General features: G+C 38.8%; 2 protein-coding genes across 2 annotated transcripts in view; one reads left to right on the top strand and one right to left on the bottom strand.

Moving 5' to 3' along the window:
• The window catches only part of srd5a1 (steroid-5-alpha-reductase, alpha polypeptide 1 (3-oxo-5 alpha-steroid delta 4-dehydrogenase alpha 1)), a 5,458-nt gene extending 1,343 nt beyond the window's left edge, over positions 1 to 4,115 (bottom strand). The window contains exons 1-5 of the mRNA XM_062030172.1: positions 3,524 to 4,115; positions 2,239 to 2,405; positions 573 to 674; positions 360 to 510; positions 1 to 277 (exon numbers count right to left, since the gene is read on the bottom strand). The exon at positions 1 to 277 is cut by the window's left edge and continues 1,343 nt beyond it. Coding sequence (XP_061886156.1) covers positions 211 to 277; positions 360 to 510; positions 573 to 674; positions 2,239 to 2,405; positions 3,524 to 3,831 — 795 coding nt within the window. The 5' untranslated portion in view covers positions 3,832 to 4,115 and the 3' untranslated portion in view covers positions 1 to 210. The remainder of the gene's footprint in view (positions 278 to 359; positions 511 to 572; positions 675 to 2,238; positions 2,406 to 3,523) is intronic.
• nsun2 (NOP2/Sun RNA methyltransferase 2) overlaps positions 3,582 to 18,424 on the top strand; it is a 31,080-nt gene continuing 16,237 nt past the window's right edge. The window contains exons 1-9 of the mRNA XM_062030170.1: positions 3,582 to 4,587; positions 4,670 to 4,827; positions 9,348 to 9,443; positions 9,512 to 9,617; positions 11,687 to 11,758; positions 11,843 to 11,927; positions 13,652 to 13,844; positions 15,950 to 16,024; positions 16,827 to 16,957. Coding sequence (XP_061886154.1) covers positions 4,453 to 4,587; positions 4,670 to 4,827; positions 9,348 to 9,443; positions 9,512 to 9,617; positions 11,687 to 11,758; positions 11,843 to 11,927; positions 13,652 to 13,844; positions 15,950 to 16,024; positions 16,827 to 16,957 — 1,051 coding nt within the window. The 5' untranslated portion in view covers positions 3,582 to 4,452. The remainder of the gene's footprint in view (positions 4,588 to 4,669; positions 4,828 to 9,347; positions 9,444 to 9,511; positions 9,618 to 11,686; positions 11,759 to 11,842; positions 11,928 to 13,651; positions 13,845 to 15,949; positions 16,025 to 16,826; positions 16,958 to 18,424) is intronic.

Here is an 18,424-nt window from a genome sequence, read left to right as displayed (position 1 = left end):
ACATACATACATACATACATATATATATATACACACACACACACACACACACACACACACACACACACACCTACACACACACACACACACACACACACACACACACACACACACACACACACACACACACACACACCTACACACACACACACACACACACACACACGTATATGTATCTATATGTATATTACTGTGTGTAAAAAAGGTTTTCTAGTAGAAAAAGGGGATTAAAGCCTTCCTTGTTTTGGGGTAGTCTTCAAACTTATCAAGGTACCATCTGCATGGAGCAAAAATCATATCATTTATTAATGGTGAACATAATATCATTTATTAATGGTAAAAAACCTTGTGTTTCTTACCTGTGGTGGTCCACAGCCCTGCTCCTGAGGACCACTGCGGTGAAGACGGCGAAGGCGGCGCTGTGCACTGATTGGCCCGCCAGAGCGAAGCCGGCCCACTCCAGTATCTCTCCTAGGAAGTTGGCTCCAGACACGTACTCGAACATTCCACCTGCCAACGTCATCACTTCCATGTTGTTGTCTGCGTACTACTCAGCCATCATCTTGCCTGACCTTGAGGGATCTTATAGTGGCTCTCTCCAGGGGCCCTCAGGGTCCTCAGGATGTGGTCAGAGTGCAGATTCATCAGCCAGCCAATACACCATAGGACACATCCTGGAAACAATTGAAGCCATTTTGCCTGACATCTCTGCATTCCGGGGTCCACAAAAACACATACATAGGCTACTTGGAGCTTGCAGCTACACAACAGCTCAGCACACAATAGCACACAAGCTAGACATATCTAATAAGTTGAACAATACTGCAGTCATTTGTTAATATGAACAAATATAATAGTTAGCTAATAGTTAGCATGCGTGAATAATTAAAATATAGGATTTTAAAAAAGGTACCCGCCTGTAAAAGTAGGTCAAACACTAGCATATCAACATTAGCATGCTAGCAAGGCAGAGTAAAGTAACAAAATATAGCACTCCTAGGTGTACACCTGTGAAATGAGCAAAAAAGCAACCATGCTAAAATGCTAACGTTAGCGGCAGTGAATTACCAAAAGATCTAATTCTGAGGTATAAACCTGTAAAATGAGCTCAAAATATAGCTAGATTAGCATGCTAACATCACTTATTAGCACGAACTAACATTAGAATGCTCGCGAGACAGAGTCAAGTAAGAAAATATATGCCTCTTTTGTGTCCACCTGCAAAATGAGTCAAACAAATAGCATGCTAATGGTTAGCAGGCAAGCCAGATAATGTCAAGTAACAAAATATGAGTCTCAGGTGTATACTTGTGAAATAAGTATAAAAGTTAGCATTTACACATGCTAATAATGTCATGCAACACTAATAGTTAGCATTCTTGACATAATGAAATGCAAAGTTAGCATGTTAGCATGCTAATGTAATGTGACATGAAAGCACAAAAGGTTAGCATGCTTGAGGTGTCAAATTAGCCAAACAGCTATCATGCTAACATGAGTGAAGTAACAAAATATTTCACTTTGAGGAGATAGCATGTCATCATTAGCATGCTAACAAGACAGAGTCAACTAAGAAAAGATGTTATGTGTAAACCAGCAAAATGAGCTAAAAGAAAGCTAGCCGTTAGCAAGATAGCCAGATAGCGTCAAGTAACAAAATATGAGTCTTAAGTCTGCCCCTGTGAAATAAGTATAAAAGCTAGCATTGTAACATGCTAATGTAATGCAACACTAATAGTTACCGTGTTAAAATAACAAAATACTTAACTGAGGTGTATACTTGCAAAATGGGCAGAAAAGCTAGCATGTTCAAATGCTAACGTAATGTCACATGAAAACACAAAAAAGTTAGCATGCTCCAAATAACAAAATATTTGACTCGGAAAGTGAATACTTGATACTATTGAATGCTACAAAGCTCGCATGCTAACAGTTAACATGAGTGAGGTAACAAAATATTTCACTTTGAGGAGTTAGCATGTTAACATTAGCATGCTAAAAAGACAGAGTCAAGCAACTAAATATATGACTCTAGGAAGCAGGGTGGTGTGATCCAGTCTGCAGGATAGTCAAATAGTTACTAACTATCTGCACTAACCTGCTATGAAGCAGGGTCGAGTGATCCAGTCTGCAGGATAGTCAAATAGTTACTAACTATCTGCACTGACCTGCTATGAAGCAGGGTCGTGTGATCCAGTCTGCAGGATAGTCAAATAGTTACTAACTATCTGCACTAACCTGCTATGAAGCAGGGTCGTGTGATCCAGTCTGCAGGATAGTGTGCGTAGTGGCTCAGATATCTGATCTGCATGAAGCCGTTGTACGTGCAGAACATGGTCGCCAGGACAAATGACACCACCGGTGTTGGTTTACCTCCACGTATGAAGAATGGATAAATCAGTGATCTGTGGGACAAACCAGAGAAAGGAAAAATTTTATAAGAAGACACAAGTGAACTTGTATCAAGCAGACATGATCCTGTCTCATGTGGAGAGCAAGAATAACTTCAATGTACACTTATTAAAGATTGTTTAATGTACACTTATTAAAAATGGTTTAATGTACACTTATTAAATATGGTTTAAAGTACACTTATTAAAGATTGTTTAAAGTACAATTATTAAATATTGTTTAATGTGCACTTATTAAATATTGTTTAATGTGCACTTATTAAAGATGAAAACAAAACTTCTACCTGCCATCAATCAAAGAATTGTGTATACATACACACACACACATATATACATATATATATATACATACATATATATACACATATATATATACATACACATATATATATATATATATATATTACGCATATATACGTGTATATATATATAATATATATATTACGCATATATACGTGTATATATATATATACACACGTGTATATATATATATATATATATACACATATACACACACACATATATATATATACACACATATATACACGTATATATGCGTAATATATATACACGTATATATGCGTAATATATATATATAAATGATAAATAAATAATAATAATAATTTATATATAATAATAACTTATATATATATAAGCTTTTTAAAACAATAATAATAATAATAATGTATATATAATAATAATTTATATATATATAAGCTTTTTAAAAGAATAATAATAATAATAATGTATATATAATAATAATTTATATATATATAAGCTTTTTAAAATAATAATAATAATAATAATGTATATATAATAATAATTTATATATATATAAGCTTTTTAAAATAATAATAATAATGTATATATAATAATAATTTATATATATATATATATATATATATATATATATATATATATATATATATATATATATATATATATATATATATATATATATATATATATATATATATATAAGCTTTTTAAAATGAACGACTCCTGAAAAAAAGCGTCTCCTTTCAAAGAGCAATAAATTAGAATGTGCTAAATGTAACCATGGTGCATTCAGGTGTACAAGCAGCGGTGGGTAATCAGAGTGTTGCACATACCTCTGTGCATAGTGGCACAAATACATGGCAATGAGGAGCTGATTAGCGGGCAGAGATGTTCTGGCAGAAGATGTCCACAGCAGCAGACACACCGGCAGCAGGAAGGCAGGCAGCTCCTGCACGAACCAAGCAAACTTCACATTGACTGGAAAGCCCCTGCCTGTGGAGTATCGTCCGTACGGCACGTTCTGAGAAAGCAAAGCCACAAATGTGAAGGCTGCCATTAGAAGCATGACGTAAGCCATGCAGTCCAACACACACTGCTCCTTCTCTTCCGAAGAGAAGATTGCCGAAAGAAGACTGTCCATTACGGCGATGACAGGGGAGAAAGAAACAATAGTAAACAAAAAAAGTGAGCCTCAAGGAGAAAGTAGTTCGATTGAAGAAGGTGGTTCTATGCCGGCGACAACCAATCATATCGCTTGTTCATATGTAGCGTCTCATCTCATCAGCCAATCACATTGTGCGGTGTTACCACTACCCTTTTAACACGCTTTTACACGCCGTCATTTAATAATTGCAACGTTAACTACAAGAGAAAACACCATTGTTAAAAAAAGGAACATGGCAATTACACGTATATTACACGTCTTTGTATTTTTATGAAAAGTTTACCAGTCCACATTTGCCGTGTGTCTAAGGATTTGCCTGTCCATAAACGCAAACCCATTTCTCGTGGGCGTGCAAAACTAAACATAGATACTCCTCGAATAGAACTAGTAGTTTCTGTTTGGCCACCCACTGTTGATAAGAATAAAAACATGTTTTAGGCGTTACTATATTCCCGCACGCTGTGCTGTATTTATTACAGGCACACTTAGAGGCGGCTTCGACTGGTCCTAATCCACATGCGTCAGATGCTTGGGGGATAAAAGTTCATTTTAGCCGCTACTGCTGCTTCACCTCCTCGCCCAGGTGTGCTCACCTTTATGTTGTGTCCTCTAAACACAACAGTCATCCGTGTGACATCTCCCAAAGGCGTGCGCTTCTCCAGAATGGGCAAAAGAAGCAGACAGAGGCAGAAGAACCCACCTCCAGCAGGCAGAGACCACAGAGACATGCCAGTAAGTCACTCGGATACTGGGAGGGTTTTCTAAGAAGCTGTCAATCACTTCATATAGTAAATAAACAATGCGTGTGTTTCAGGGCTGGGGTGCCGGTTACGCTGACATTGTGAAGGAAAACAAGCTGTTTGAGCACTACTACCAGGAGCAGGGCTTGGTGCCGGATGGAGAATTTGAGCATTTTATGGCCGCCATGAGAGAACCGCTGCCAGTCACCATCCGCATCACTGGATACAAGAGGTAAGTGTCGCCAACTCCGCAGTCAGAAAGGAAATTAGTTATTGGCTGTCGTAAAAATCTCTAGATGACGTCATCATAGGGGCAGCGCAGTGGAACAGGGGTTAGTGTATGTGCCTCACAATACGAAGGTCCTGGGTTCGATGCTCGGGGTCTTTCTGTGTGGAGTTTGCATGTTCTCCCGTGACTGCGTGGGTTCTACTCCGGCTTCCTCCCACCTCCAAAGACATGCACCTGGGGATAGGCCCCTCCCACCTCCAAAGACATGCACCTGGGGATAGGTTGATTGGCAACATTAAATGGTCTTTTCAACCACTGTGCTGCGGCACACTAGTGTGCCGTGAGATATTGTCTGGTGTGCGGTGGGAAATTATGCAACTTCACCTAATTGGTCCTAAAAATATGTTTTGCAAATCAATAATCATATAAATGTGCCGTTGTCTAGTGCCGGTGCTGTGTAGAGCTTGGCAGGGTCATTTTGTAATACTCCATGTCAGTAGGTGGCAGCAGGTAGTTCATTGCTTTGTAGAAGTCGTAACGCGTCGAGGATGGTTTGTCGTGATCCCAATATGCAGAGCACAGCGGGAGACAGCGTGCAGGTAAAAAGGTATGTAACGCTTAAACCAAAAATGAACAAAAGGCAAGTCTCGCTAGGAAAAGGCACTGAAGCATAGGGACGGCTATGTAAAACAAAAGTCAAACTGAACTGGCTACAAAGTCAACAAAAACAGAATGCTGGACGACAGCAAAAACTTACAGCGTGTGGAGCAAAGACGGCGTCCACAAAGCAAATCCGTACATGACATGACAATCAACAATGTCCCCACAAAGAAGGATAGTGTACGCACAGCTTAAAGGCCTACTGAAAGCCACTACTACCGACCACGCAGTCTGATAGTTTATATATCAATGATGAAATCTTAACATTATAACACATGCCAATACGGCCGGGTTAACTTATAAAGTGACATTTTAAATTTGCCGCTAAACTTCCGGTTCGAAACGCCTCTGAGGATGACGTATGCGCGTGACGTAGCCCGGGGAACACGGGTATGCCTTCCACATTGAAGCCAATACAAAAAAGCTCTGTTTTCATTTCATAATTCCACAGTATTCTGGACATCTGTGTTCGTGAATCTGTTGCAATCATGTTCATTGCATTATGGAGAAAGAAGCTGAGCAAGCAAAGAAGAAAGTTGTCGGTGCGAAATGGACGTATTTTTCGAACGAAGTCAGCAACAACAGTACACAGCCGGCGCTTCTTTGTTTACATTTCCGAAAGATGCAGTCAAGATGGAAGAACTCGGATAACAGAGACTCTAACCAGGAGGACTTTTGACTTCGATACACAGACGCCTGTAGAGAACTGGGACAACACAGACTCTTACCAGGATTACTTTGATTTGGATGACAAAGACACAGACGTGCTACTGTGAGTATGCAGCTTTGGCTTCTAAACATTTGATCGCTTGACCGTATGTGCGCAACTTTTTTTTGCGTATGTACGTAACTTTTTAAAAATATATAAGCTTTATGAACCTTGGGTTAGGTGAACGGTCTTTTGGGCTGAGTGATTGTGTGTGTTGATCAGGTGTTTGAATTGTATTGGCGTGTTCTATGGAGCTAGGAGCTAGCATAGGAGCTAGGAGTTAGCATAACAAAGACGTAGGTGTTTTTATGCAGGATTAATTTGTGTCATATTAAATATAAGCCTGGTTGTGTTGTGGCTAATAGAGTATATATATGTCTTGTGTTTATTTACTGTTGTAGTCATTCCCAGCTGAATACCAGGTACCGTGAGTATGCAGCCTTGGCTGCTAAACATTTGATAGCTTGACCGTACGTGCGCGTCACGTACGTAACTTTTTAAAAATATATGAGCTTTATGAACCTTGGGTTAGGTGAACGGTCTTTTGGGCTGAGTGATTGTGTGTGTTGATCAGGTGTTTGAACTGTATTGGCGTGTTCTATGGAGCTAGGAGCTAGCATAGGAGCTAGCATAACAAACACGTAGGTGTTTTTATGCAGGATTAATTTGTCATATTAAATATAAGCCTGGTTGTGTTGTGGCTAATAGAGTATATATATGTCTTGTGTTTATTTACTGTTGTAGTCATTCCCAGCTGAATATCAGGTACCGTGAGTATGCAGCCTTGGCTGCTAAACATTTGATAGCTTGACCGTATGTGCGCGTCACGTACGTAACTTTTTAAAAATATATAAGCTTTATGAACCTTGGGTTAGGTGAACAGTCTTTTGGGCTGAGTGATTGTGTGTGTTGATCAGGTGTTTGAATTGTATTGGCGTGTTCTATGGAGCTAGGAGCTAGCAGAGGAGCTAGGAGCTAGCATAACAAACACGTAGGTGTTTTTATGCAGGATTAATTTGTGGCATATTAAATATAAGCCTGGTTGTGTTGTGGCTAATAGAGTATATATATGTCTTGTGTTTATTTACTGTTGTAGTCATTCCCAGCTGAATATCAGGTCACCCCCGGCTCTCACAGCATCTTCCCTATCTGAATAGCTTCAACTCCCCACTAGTCCTTCACTTGCACTTTACTCATCCACAAATCTTTCATCCTCGCTCAAATTAATGGGGAAATTGTCGCTTTCTCGGTCCGAATCTCTCTCACTTCATGCGGCCATCATTGTAAACAATAGGGAACTTTGCGTATATGTTCAACTGACTACGTCACGCTACTTCCGGTAGGGGCAAGCCTTTTTTTTATCAGATACCAAAAGTTGCAATCTTTATCGTCATTGTTCTATACCAGGGGTCGGCAACCTTTACCACTCAAAGAGCCATTTTGGCAAGTTTCACAAATTAAAGAAAGTGATCGGAGCCACAAAAAAAAATTTACAATTTAAAATGAAAAACACCGCATACATAGCTTAAATGCTTTGTGCTATATTAACCAGGGGTCTCCGACACACGCACTGGCACGCACTTTAATGTGGACGTTTGATGTTAGTGCAGTCCGCGAGTTTTGAACGAATGACGCTTGATGGCGTCATATTTGCCATTCCTCTCATTTTTCCCGGGAGGCTCCCGAATATCAGAGCGTGATGACACTGCATTTGGCGCCCTCTACAGGCTGGCCTTACAGTGTACCTGCTTGACCACACGTAGAATGCAATTTCAGCTTGTTCATGTAAGTGAAAGCAAGGCGTACTAACTCAGCAACCACACATCTTACACTGACGGTACCAATACCCAGAATCCCATGCAGCACTAACTCTTCCGTAGTAGGTCAGCAGCCATACATCTTACACTGACGGTACCAATACACATCTTACACTGACGGTACCAATACACATCTTACACTGACGGTACCAATACCCAGAATCCCATGCAGCACTAACTCTTCCGCTCAACCAACGCAAGGAGAGGGGGTGGGGGTTGTGGTAGCGGGGGTGTATAATCTAGACCGGAAGAGTTAGGGCTGCATGGGATTCTGGGTAATGGTTGTGTTGTGTTTATGTTGTGTTACAGTGCAGATGTTCTCCAGAAATGTGTTTTTCATTCTTTTTTGGTGTGGGTTCACAGTGTGGCGCATATTTGTAACGTAACAATGTTAAAGTTGTTTGATACGGCTACCGTCAGTGTAAGCTGTGTGGCTGATGAGTAGGTATGCTTTGCTGTCTCCTGTGTGTGCAGGTAATAACAACATGCAACATGTGCCTGGACTGGCACGCCGTATGTAAATGCTATAGAGGACAATTAGTGCACGCCCTTTAGTTGGTATTTATAGTCTAAATAGGATTATTTTTTCCCTGGGAGTTATCTAGGTGAGACACTGAGATTCATAAGTCTGGGAAAATTGGGGGTGTCGGCAAGTATGCAGCTGAGCCGCATCAGAGTGGTCAAAGAGCCGCATGCGGCTCCGGAGCCGCGGGTTGCCGACCCCTGTTCTATACTAAATCCTTTCAGCAAAAATATGGCAATATCGCGAAATGATCAAGTATGACACATAGAATAGATCTGCTATCCCCGTTTAAATAAAAAAAATTCATTTCAGTAGGCCTTTAAATAGTCTTGATTGCCAAAACAAAGCAGGTGCGGGCAATAGCACTCAAAGGAAGGCGTGAAGCTGCTACAGGAGAACACCAACAAAACAGGAAGTGTCACCAAAATAAAAGCGCACGACAGGAACTAAAGCACTACACACAGGAAAACAACAAAGTCAAAATAAGGCACGACAACCTGGTGGAGTTTCATTTTTTAACCTTTTCTGCTGGTGGTGTGCCTATGTATATTTTTTATGAAAAAAATGTGCCTTGGCTCAAAAAAGGTTGAAAAACACTGCTCTAGTGTGTGAATGTGAGTGTGAATGTTGTCTATCTGTGTTGGCCTTGCGATGAGGTGGTGACTTGTCCAGGGTGTACCCCGCCTTTCGCCCGAATGCAGCTGAGATAGGCTCCAGCGACCCCAAAAGGGACAAGCGGTAGAAAATGGATGGATGGACGTCATCATACTGTTAAAAAGAGGCAGATACGATTGCACCTCTTACCTGGTTGCAGCCACGCCAAGGAGATCCTGCATTGTCTGAAGGACAAGTACTTTAAGGAGCTGGAGATTGACGGGCAGAAGATTGAAGCGCCGCAGCCTCTCAGCTGGTAAAGCCCATACAGGCGAGTAACGCAGCGTCACGCCACACCACTAATCCTCATGCGCACCTGTGCAGGTATCCTGACGAGCAGGCCTGGCACACCAACCTGAGCCGGAAGGTCATTCGCAAGTCTCCCCTGCTGGAGAAGTTCCACCAGTTTCTTGTGAGCGAGACCGAGTCGGTGAGTAAATGAAGGCGGGACGTTCACATGCAGCAGCTTGATGAAAATAAAGAACAACTTCGACGGGGTTGAGCAGAACTTTCCATGGAGTAAGCTCCAGAAATGTTTTTTTTTTCTGGAAGTAGAGGAAGCTGGAGTCCAGAGGTGTCTCAAGTGTTGTTCTGTTGAAATACAATTTAAAAAAAACAATCCAAAAGTTAGAAAAAAGCTGACATTTTGTTACTAATAACTAATAATTCCATTCAGAAGCGATTCCTGATTCAAAACGATTATGGATTTATAATTAATACTTTTTTAATAGCATTAGGTGCCAGTTCTATGATTGACTGCATTCCTCCATAAACTAGATCAGGGGTCACCAACGCAGTGCCCGCGGGCACCAGGTAGCCCGTAAGGACCAGATGAGTAGCCCGCCGGCCTGTTCTAAAAATAGCTCAAATAGCAGCACTTACCAGTGAGCTGCCTCTATTTTTTTAATTGTATTTATTTACTAGCAAGCTGGTCTCGCTTTGCCCGACATTTTTAATTCTAACTCTTACTTTGCTTCTTATAACTTTCAGAAAGACAATTTTAGAGAAAAAATACAACCTTAAAAATGATTTTAGGTTTTTTTAAACACATATACCTTTTTACCTTTTAAATTCCTTCCTCTTCTTTCCTGACAATTTAAATCAATGTTCAAGTTTTTTTTTTTTTAATTGTAAGGAATAATAAATACATTTTGATTTAATTCTTCATTTTAGCTCCTGTTTTTTCGACGAAGAATATTTGTGAAATATTTCTTCAAACTTATTATGATTAAAATTCAAAAAAATTATTCTGGCAAATCTAGAAAATCTGTAGAATCAAATTTAAATCTTATTTCAAAGTCTTTTGAATTTCTTTTAAAAATTTTGTTCTGGAAAATCTAGAAGAAATAATGATTTGTCTTTGTTAGAAATATAGCTTGGTCCAATTTGTTATATATTCTAACAAAGTGTAGATTGGATTTTAACCTATTTAAAACATGTCATCAAAATTCTAAAATTAATCTTAATCAGGAAAAATTACTAATGATGTTCCATAAATTCTTTTTTTAAGTTTTTCTCTTCTTTTTTTCGGTTGAATTTTGAATTTTAAAGAGTCGAAAATTGAAGATAAACTATGTTTCAAAATTTAATTGTCATTTTTTTCATGTTTTCTCCTCTTTTAAACCGTTCAATTAAGTGTAAATATCATTAATTATTAATAATAACATAGAGTTAAAGGTAAATTGAGCAAATTGGCTATTTTTGGCAATTTATTTAAGTGTGTATCAAACTGGTAGCCCTTCGCATTAATCACTACCCAAGAAGTAGCTCTTGCTTTCAAAAAGGTTGGTGACCCCTGAACTAGATAAACATCTCTGATCAATTTCTGTATTACTTAAAAGAAAACTGGTTTTGTTTAATAGAATTCTACCCAAACTTGGACTCAAGTGGCTGGACAGGACATTTTTTGGGGAAAAAAATATATTTAAATTTTTAAATTTTATTTTTTAAAGAATCATTACAAATAAGAATCACAATTAATTTGATTTTTTTTTTTTGGTGGTAATGAACTTGCACAAACTAGAAATTATTAAATATAACTCATATTTTAATAGCTAGGATCATAAAAAAAACTGTTTATCACCTAAGTTCATTGTTTTACATAATTACAACCCTCCAAATATAAAAAAAAAACACCCACTTAGTCACTTTAACACTGTTTTAATCCAATAACGTAAAGTTGCCTTAGGCTGTGCCAATCAGTGGCCACAATACTGAAGAGCGTGAACTGATTGTTTTGGTCTCATCTAATTGGTCTCAGCCAATAATACTATAGTCTTTTTAATTTTTGTATTAATCACTCCAACAAAATAATACACAATAATATTCCAAGTCCAAAACCAAAGCCGGCCCAGCAACATTCAGAATAGCAATCAACAGAGCAACTGAGGACACACAAATATGACACAAAAGTAGTCAAACAAAAACGACTAATATTAATGATTCCAACATAGCAGAGAAAAGCGTCATGTTTAAGGGAAACTAATTGACTTCCTGCAGGGTAACATCAGCCGCCAGGAAGCCGTCAGTATGATTCCTCCTATCCTGCTGAAGATTGAGTCTCACCACAAAGTAAGACAACAGTATGGTTCTTGACATCTATTCTTGTGAGAAATAATACCATCGGTGTGTGTGTGTGTGTGTGTGTGTGTGTAGATCCTGGACATGTGTGCAGCCCCTGGGTCCAAGACAGCCCAGCTCATTGAGATGCTGCATGCTGACATGGAAGTGCCCTTTCCAGGTCAGAATCACTTCACATTGTCCTTACATTACATTTGGTGCTCTGTTCGCCCTCGGTCACAAACACTAAATGCACCTGGTCTGCCAGAGAATAAGAAGACTCAGCATGATAGATCATTGGTGTTAGCAACTTTAGTGACTTTTTCGCAACATTTTAACGGGTTTAGAACCTCTTTATGTAAAAAAAAAGTGAATAATCTAGGAGAGACTAGGGATGTGCGTATCGATCCTGTGGTATCTATATACCGATACTCACACGCTACTCATTTGGCATCACTTTTCTGAAAAAAGTATCGATATAAACCAAAAAACGGCGTGTGGGGGGTGCAAGCATCACTTTCAGATGTTTTTGATGACTTACTTAACTTCCTATGTGCTGGGACAGCCCTGCACCTGGCAGAGTATAGAGCTGGCCCAGTCACGTGACAGGAGACAGCCAATGAGCGTGGTCAACGTGCAACACACACACAGCCAGCCGACATATCCAGTGTTGTCCAATTGTTGACTTAAAACAGGCATTGTTTTTTTTTTTTTTAGTAATGTTTACTGAATATTTTTGTTTAAATTATTATCCTAAATTCAAATAATTTCCACACAGGGGAATTTACTGTTAGTTGAAAATTGCTTGAGTATTTAAAACAAGATAAGAAAGAGATACAATTTGGAGATTCTTCATCTTTGCATTACAGTTTTATTTTTTTCCAAGAAAATCTTGAATATATGATTGAATGTGATTTTGGTTTTAATCTGTTACATGATTTCTTACATTTCGAAAACATTAGCCTATTTCATATTTCATTAATTGCTAATTATATCACAAACTTTAAAAAATAACTGCAGCTTCTTGCAATTCGGATTTGACTGTTAATTGGAAAGCCCTAATATTTAATTATTATTATATATAATATATAGTTATTATTATATATAATATTTAATTTATTTTTCATATTTATGTTATTTATTTTAATTTAACGTTTATTATATATTGACCATAATAAATGTGGTATAAATGGTCTGTATTTGTCTTGTGATTTGTCTTAAATAATAACAATAGTAATAATATTTTTGACTGACAAAAAATTGCCAATAAGAAATTATTAGTATCGGTATCGATGAAAATGCAAGAAAAAGTATCGGTATCGTATCGAATCCTAAAAGTGTGGTATCGCCCATCCCTAGGAGAGACTCTGGAATGAGTGCAGGAAATCACATTAATTGCTGCCAATATTGCACAAAGGCTGTGAATACTTATGGACATTGGATTTTTTGTACTTTTTCATTTGTAATACATTTGCAAAAAAGGTTTTCACATTGTCATTATGTGGTATTGTTTGTAGAATTTTAAAGTAAAAGTAGCAATGATAGTCACACACACACTAGGTGTGACAAAATTATTCTCTGCATTTGACCCATCACCCTTTATCACCCCCTGGGAGGTGAGGGGAGCAGTGAGCAGCAGCGGTGGCTGCGCCCGGGAATCATTTTTGGTGATTTAACCCCCAATTCCAAACCTTGATGCTGAGTGCCAAGCAGGGAGGTAATGGCTCCCATTTTTATAGTCTTTGGTATGACTGGGCCGGGGTTTGAACTCACAACCTACTCATCTCAGGCCGTACACTCTAACACTAGGCCAACTGATAATTTGAGGACCAAATGAATTGACTCCAGTTTGGAATAAAGGTGTAACATAAAATGTGTAAAGTGCTGTGAATACTGTATTTTCAGAGGGCTTCGTCATCGCCAACGACGTGGACAACAAGCGCTGCTACCTGCTGGTGCACCAGACCAAGCGCCTCAACAGCCCGTGCATCGTGGTGGTCAACCACGACGCCTCCTGCATCCCCACGCTGCGCATCCAGACGCACGGGAAGAAGGACGTCCTCTTCTACGACCGCATCCTGTGTGACGTACCCTGCAGGTCAGAGGAAGATTTGTTCAGCTGCATGGTTCCTGATTACTTGCTTGTCAATCATCCCGCCAGGAATTTGCAATGTCGCCAATTCACGCAAATTATGCACAACCTCGCAACTCTGTCCAACACGTGAGCCTTCCCCGCAAATTTTAGCCAATGGAATTTGTCTCAAACGGACACGTCAACTGTACAATCAACATTTATTTGAGTTTCTTGTGTCGACCAAGCAGGAAGAACAAAATGTAACAATATGTCAACTATTTATTGATCAAACCACACAATTGTCCTCTTGTAGCAAAAACCCATGTCCTGTTCCTATCTATGACGCTGAGCCTTCTGGGTAATGTAGTACACAAACATTGACTTCTTAGTTGTCTTTATATATTTCACTTTTATTTATCCAGGGCACAATTAAGAAGATATTTTTACTTGCAATGCTGACCGAGCAAAGAGGCAGCATTTACATGTTAGAGATGTTGAAGTGTGATGATAATCTCACACTCTCTTTGATTTTACAACAAAAATGATGTAGATCGCTCTCAGCAGTTCACAAATGCTCTTAACATGCGCGGGGGAAATGAGTTGGAACATAAATGAATATATTTGAAGAATGTCTGCAACTTGTGGACGACCGAGCAAACTGTGGACAGCAAGGTGGTGGTGTTTCTTTCTCTAATTATACTTAGAGATATGTTTTTTTTCAGGACCGATACTGATTATTAGTAGTGAAGGAGGCCTATAATCGATATTAATTTACAGTAAAAGTGACATATCTTTAATAATACTTTTACAAACTCCAACACTTAACTTTGTGTAAATGCCTGAAGCAACTGTATTGAAGAAAAAAAACATGTAAAAAAAAAAAATAATTTGTGGAAGTTCATTGGCACGCTAGCATCTCCTGTAGTGTTAGATAAAAAATGTAATAAATAGCTACCTGAAGTTTTACAAAATAAAAAGCAATATTTATGTGAAAATATCATTATTAACATATTTATCAAGGCATGATTGTTACATTTCAAATATATCTAGGAAAATACTAGTACCGTAATTTCCGGACTATAAGCCGCTACTTTTTCCCCTCGTTCTGGTCCCTGCGGCTTATACAAGGGTGCGGCTTATTTACGGCCTGTTCTTCTCCGACACCGACGAAGAGGATTTTGGTGGTTTTAGTACGCAGGAGGAAGACGATGACACAATGATTAAAGACTGACTTTTCATATACCGGTAGGCTGGTTATTTTGATAACGTACAGGCGAGCACTTTGTATTACTTTGCACCGTTGTATTATTTGTACTCTGCACGAATGCTGTTCGCCATGTCAAAGATGTGAAAGTTTGATTGAATGATTGAAAGATTTATTGTTAATAAATGGGACGCTTTGCGTTCCCAAACAGTCATCTCTGTCCCGACAATCCCCTCCGTGGTAGCAGGAACCCCTATATACTACGCTAATTACACATCAAAACCCTGCGGCTTATAGTCGGGTGCGGCTTATATATGGAGCAATCTGTATTTTCCCCTAAATTTAGCTGGTGCGGCTTATAGTCAGGTGCGGCTTATAGTCCGGAAATTACGGTATTCATTATCAATGTATTAAAACAGATTGGAAAAAAACCAGATGCAGATGTACCTCAAATACCGCTGATAATCCGTCAAGGCCTATTTTCAAATATTAGTTAAGTCATTTGACAAAGAGCTCTGAGTATGTGCTATATACTGTCTACTTTTAAGTCTGTGGGGTTAAAAAACGAGTATAACATCAACACAGTATTTTTGTTGCGATCATTAGTTTTTTAAATGTTAAGGTTACAAGGAACACTCAGACACTGTTTAAAAAAAAAAAAAATTAGCGGATTCAAAAATAAGCCTCAAAATATCGCAACTTTTGCCACAAGTTTCTGAAAAATCTCCCGCAATATTCAAGACTTTTAGGTCGCAAAAACAGTGAGATCCTGCAGGGACTGGTGAATTGCAAAGTGGAATATCCAGAAGCATCTGAAACACATACATTGAGATTGTATCTTCCTCAAAGCAAATTGTACAACTTGTGAGCGGTCAGTTTGCCAACGTGCTGGCGCTCACTCACTGCTGCTGCTGTGTTAACATAGCGGGGACGGCACCATGAGGAAGAACATCGACGTGTGGAAGAAGTGGACCACCAGCAACAGCCTGCACCTTCACGGGTGAGCACATGCGGCCATCACCTCTTTTAATCCAGTCCTTTTTTGCGGCGCATCAAAATTGCTTTTTCACCACAGAGATGTGGTCTTTTTGTGCTCATTATAAAAGTAGGCAATATTATAGCTACTTCTCAACTGACCAAGTGGAGGGGATCATTCATATATATCATTTATATTGATTTATAAGGTGTTTAATGATAATACAAGCATGTTTCTTCCATGAAGACAAGAATATACGTTGATGACTTGCATTGATTGGAATCAGACAGCAGTGATGACAACCTACACTTTTTCCTAATGGAGGAGAAAAAAAGTCCTCCTTTCTGTCCAATACCACATGAAAGTGTCCAGCTTCCATACTCCTTTTTATACACTTTACAATTAATACATTGGCGGCAAACTCCGTAGCTTGCTAGCTTTCTGAGACTTTTATTTTGTTACCGCAGGCAGGATGGAGCAGGGCTTTTATTGTGAAGACAGGAACTGTGCAGTCAGTTTTTAGAGTTTTGACAGCAGGTATGGCGCGAGAGTGTTGAAATAAATAAGTGTTTCTCGCCTTCCTGTCGGTCGTTTTTTCTTAATAATGATCTGGCAGCAGCCAACGTCATCTCACAAGACCCTCGGGTGTTGTCAATGTCAATCAAGTGACCAAAGTCACGTCTTGCTGAAGATTGATGATCACTCATTTTTAGCTCTTTTTTTTTTCTGCCTGGCTGGCAGTCAACTGCCATACCACCATCCACCACTAGCTTGCCATCCACGTAATGGGCACCCCTGTTATAGAATGTGTGTGTGTACTCTCCAGCCTCCAGCTGCGTATAGCGGTGCATGGTGTGGAGCAGCTGGCTGTGGGGGGGAGGATGGTCTACTCCACCTGTTCACTCAACCCCATTGAGGACGAAGCTGTCATAGCGGCGCTATTGGAGAAGAGTGAAGGTAGCAAACAATACACTGTACACTGACTACTCTCAATGTGGCTGCATCATTTTAAGGAAGAAAAACTAACTCATTGCGATTTTTCTCTCCGAAATGTGTTTTGCGATGTTTTATACATGTAAATGCACAGAACTGTGGAAATAACAAGTAAAGGAAGACAAGATGCTTCTAGACTGTCAATCAACATACTCACACACATTACTACAGAAGTGTCCAAACTTTTTAACTTGGGGGCCACATTAGACTAAAAAAAATTGAAATAGCCTATACATATATAAACATATATTAAACTGTTTAACTTTTTAACTTCTTTTTATCTAACAATTAGATTTTAGGGTAATTTGTATTAGCTTTTTCAATGTGTATTTTACTTCTGTTTTAAATGTTATTTTTTAGTCCTTTGCCTTTATTTCTTTGTGGTGTACAGCCCTTTGTTCTTCAACTGTGGTTGTTTTTAAAGGGCTTTATAAATAAAGCTGGTATGGTATTTATAATATTAATATAATGGATGTATAATTAATATAATTGAATATTAAGAGTATGTGAAAGTTGGACTCCTACATTGTTTACTTCCTGACAACCTACTTACATTTTTGTAATCAATCAGAAATATCAAGCAGCTAAAATGTGCCAAACATGCATTTTTCCCATAATGCATTGTAATGGACTTAAATGGCATTTTTATGCTGCTTAAACACTTTTTTTTTTAATAATATCCACAAAGTTCAGTGCGCAGGTTGTGTCTTGTGTGACGACTTTTTCTGTTGGTTGCATTTGTATTTTTTTTTATGGGGTGGCGTGCCTCGGTTGATAGAGCGGCTGTGCTTGCAACGTAAGGGTTCCAGGTTCGATTCTTGCTTCCGCCAACTGTCGTGTCCTTGGGCAAGACTAATCTACCCACCTGCTCCTAGTGCCACCCACACTGCTTTCAATGTAGCTTAAACATGTAGATAATGGGTTGTGAAGCGTTTTGAGTCTCTGGAGAAAAGCGCTATATAAATATAATTCACTTCACTTTTTTTGCACCATGACTAGGGAAGGTTGTCATCAAATGCTGTGCTCTGATCTACACAAAGCACAATTCATTGTCATTGGCCTGATTTACTAACATTGTCCATAAGCTGGTGGCAAAATTGCAAGGGTCATTTTGACAGTTATTTCAAGTCAATTTGGAAACACCTGAGGGCCAAATTCTTTGCAGAAGTCATGAGGTCTCGCGGGCCAAACTGAGGACGCTGGCAGTCGTACTTTGAACATCCCTGCATGAGAACAATTTGCAGTAATTTAAAATATTTTGCTTTCTGCAGAGCTTTTGTTGACATCATGCTCCTAAATGGAATCGATACAAACTATACAGTGTTCCTAATGTAATGTAATATATATAATAATAATGCAAGTAACCATTTAAAAGGTTATACACTTGTATTTCTTATTACTGTAGAATTGTTTACCATTGTACTGTAATTG

Source organism: Entelurus aequoreus, linkage group LG20, assembly GCF_033978785.1.
Source record: "Entelurus aequoreus isolate RoL-2023_Sb linkage group LG20, RoL_Eaeq_v1.1, whole genome shotgun sequence".
NCBI classification, from domain to species: Eukaryota; Metazoa; Chordata; class Actinopteri; order Syngnathiformes; family Syngnathidae; genus Entelurus; species Entelurus aequoreus.
Note: the sequence above shows the minus strand (reverse complement) of the source record. Positions and strands in the feature narration are given on the sequence as shown.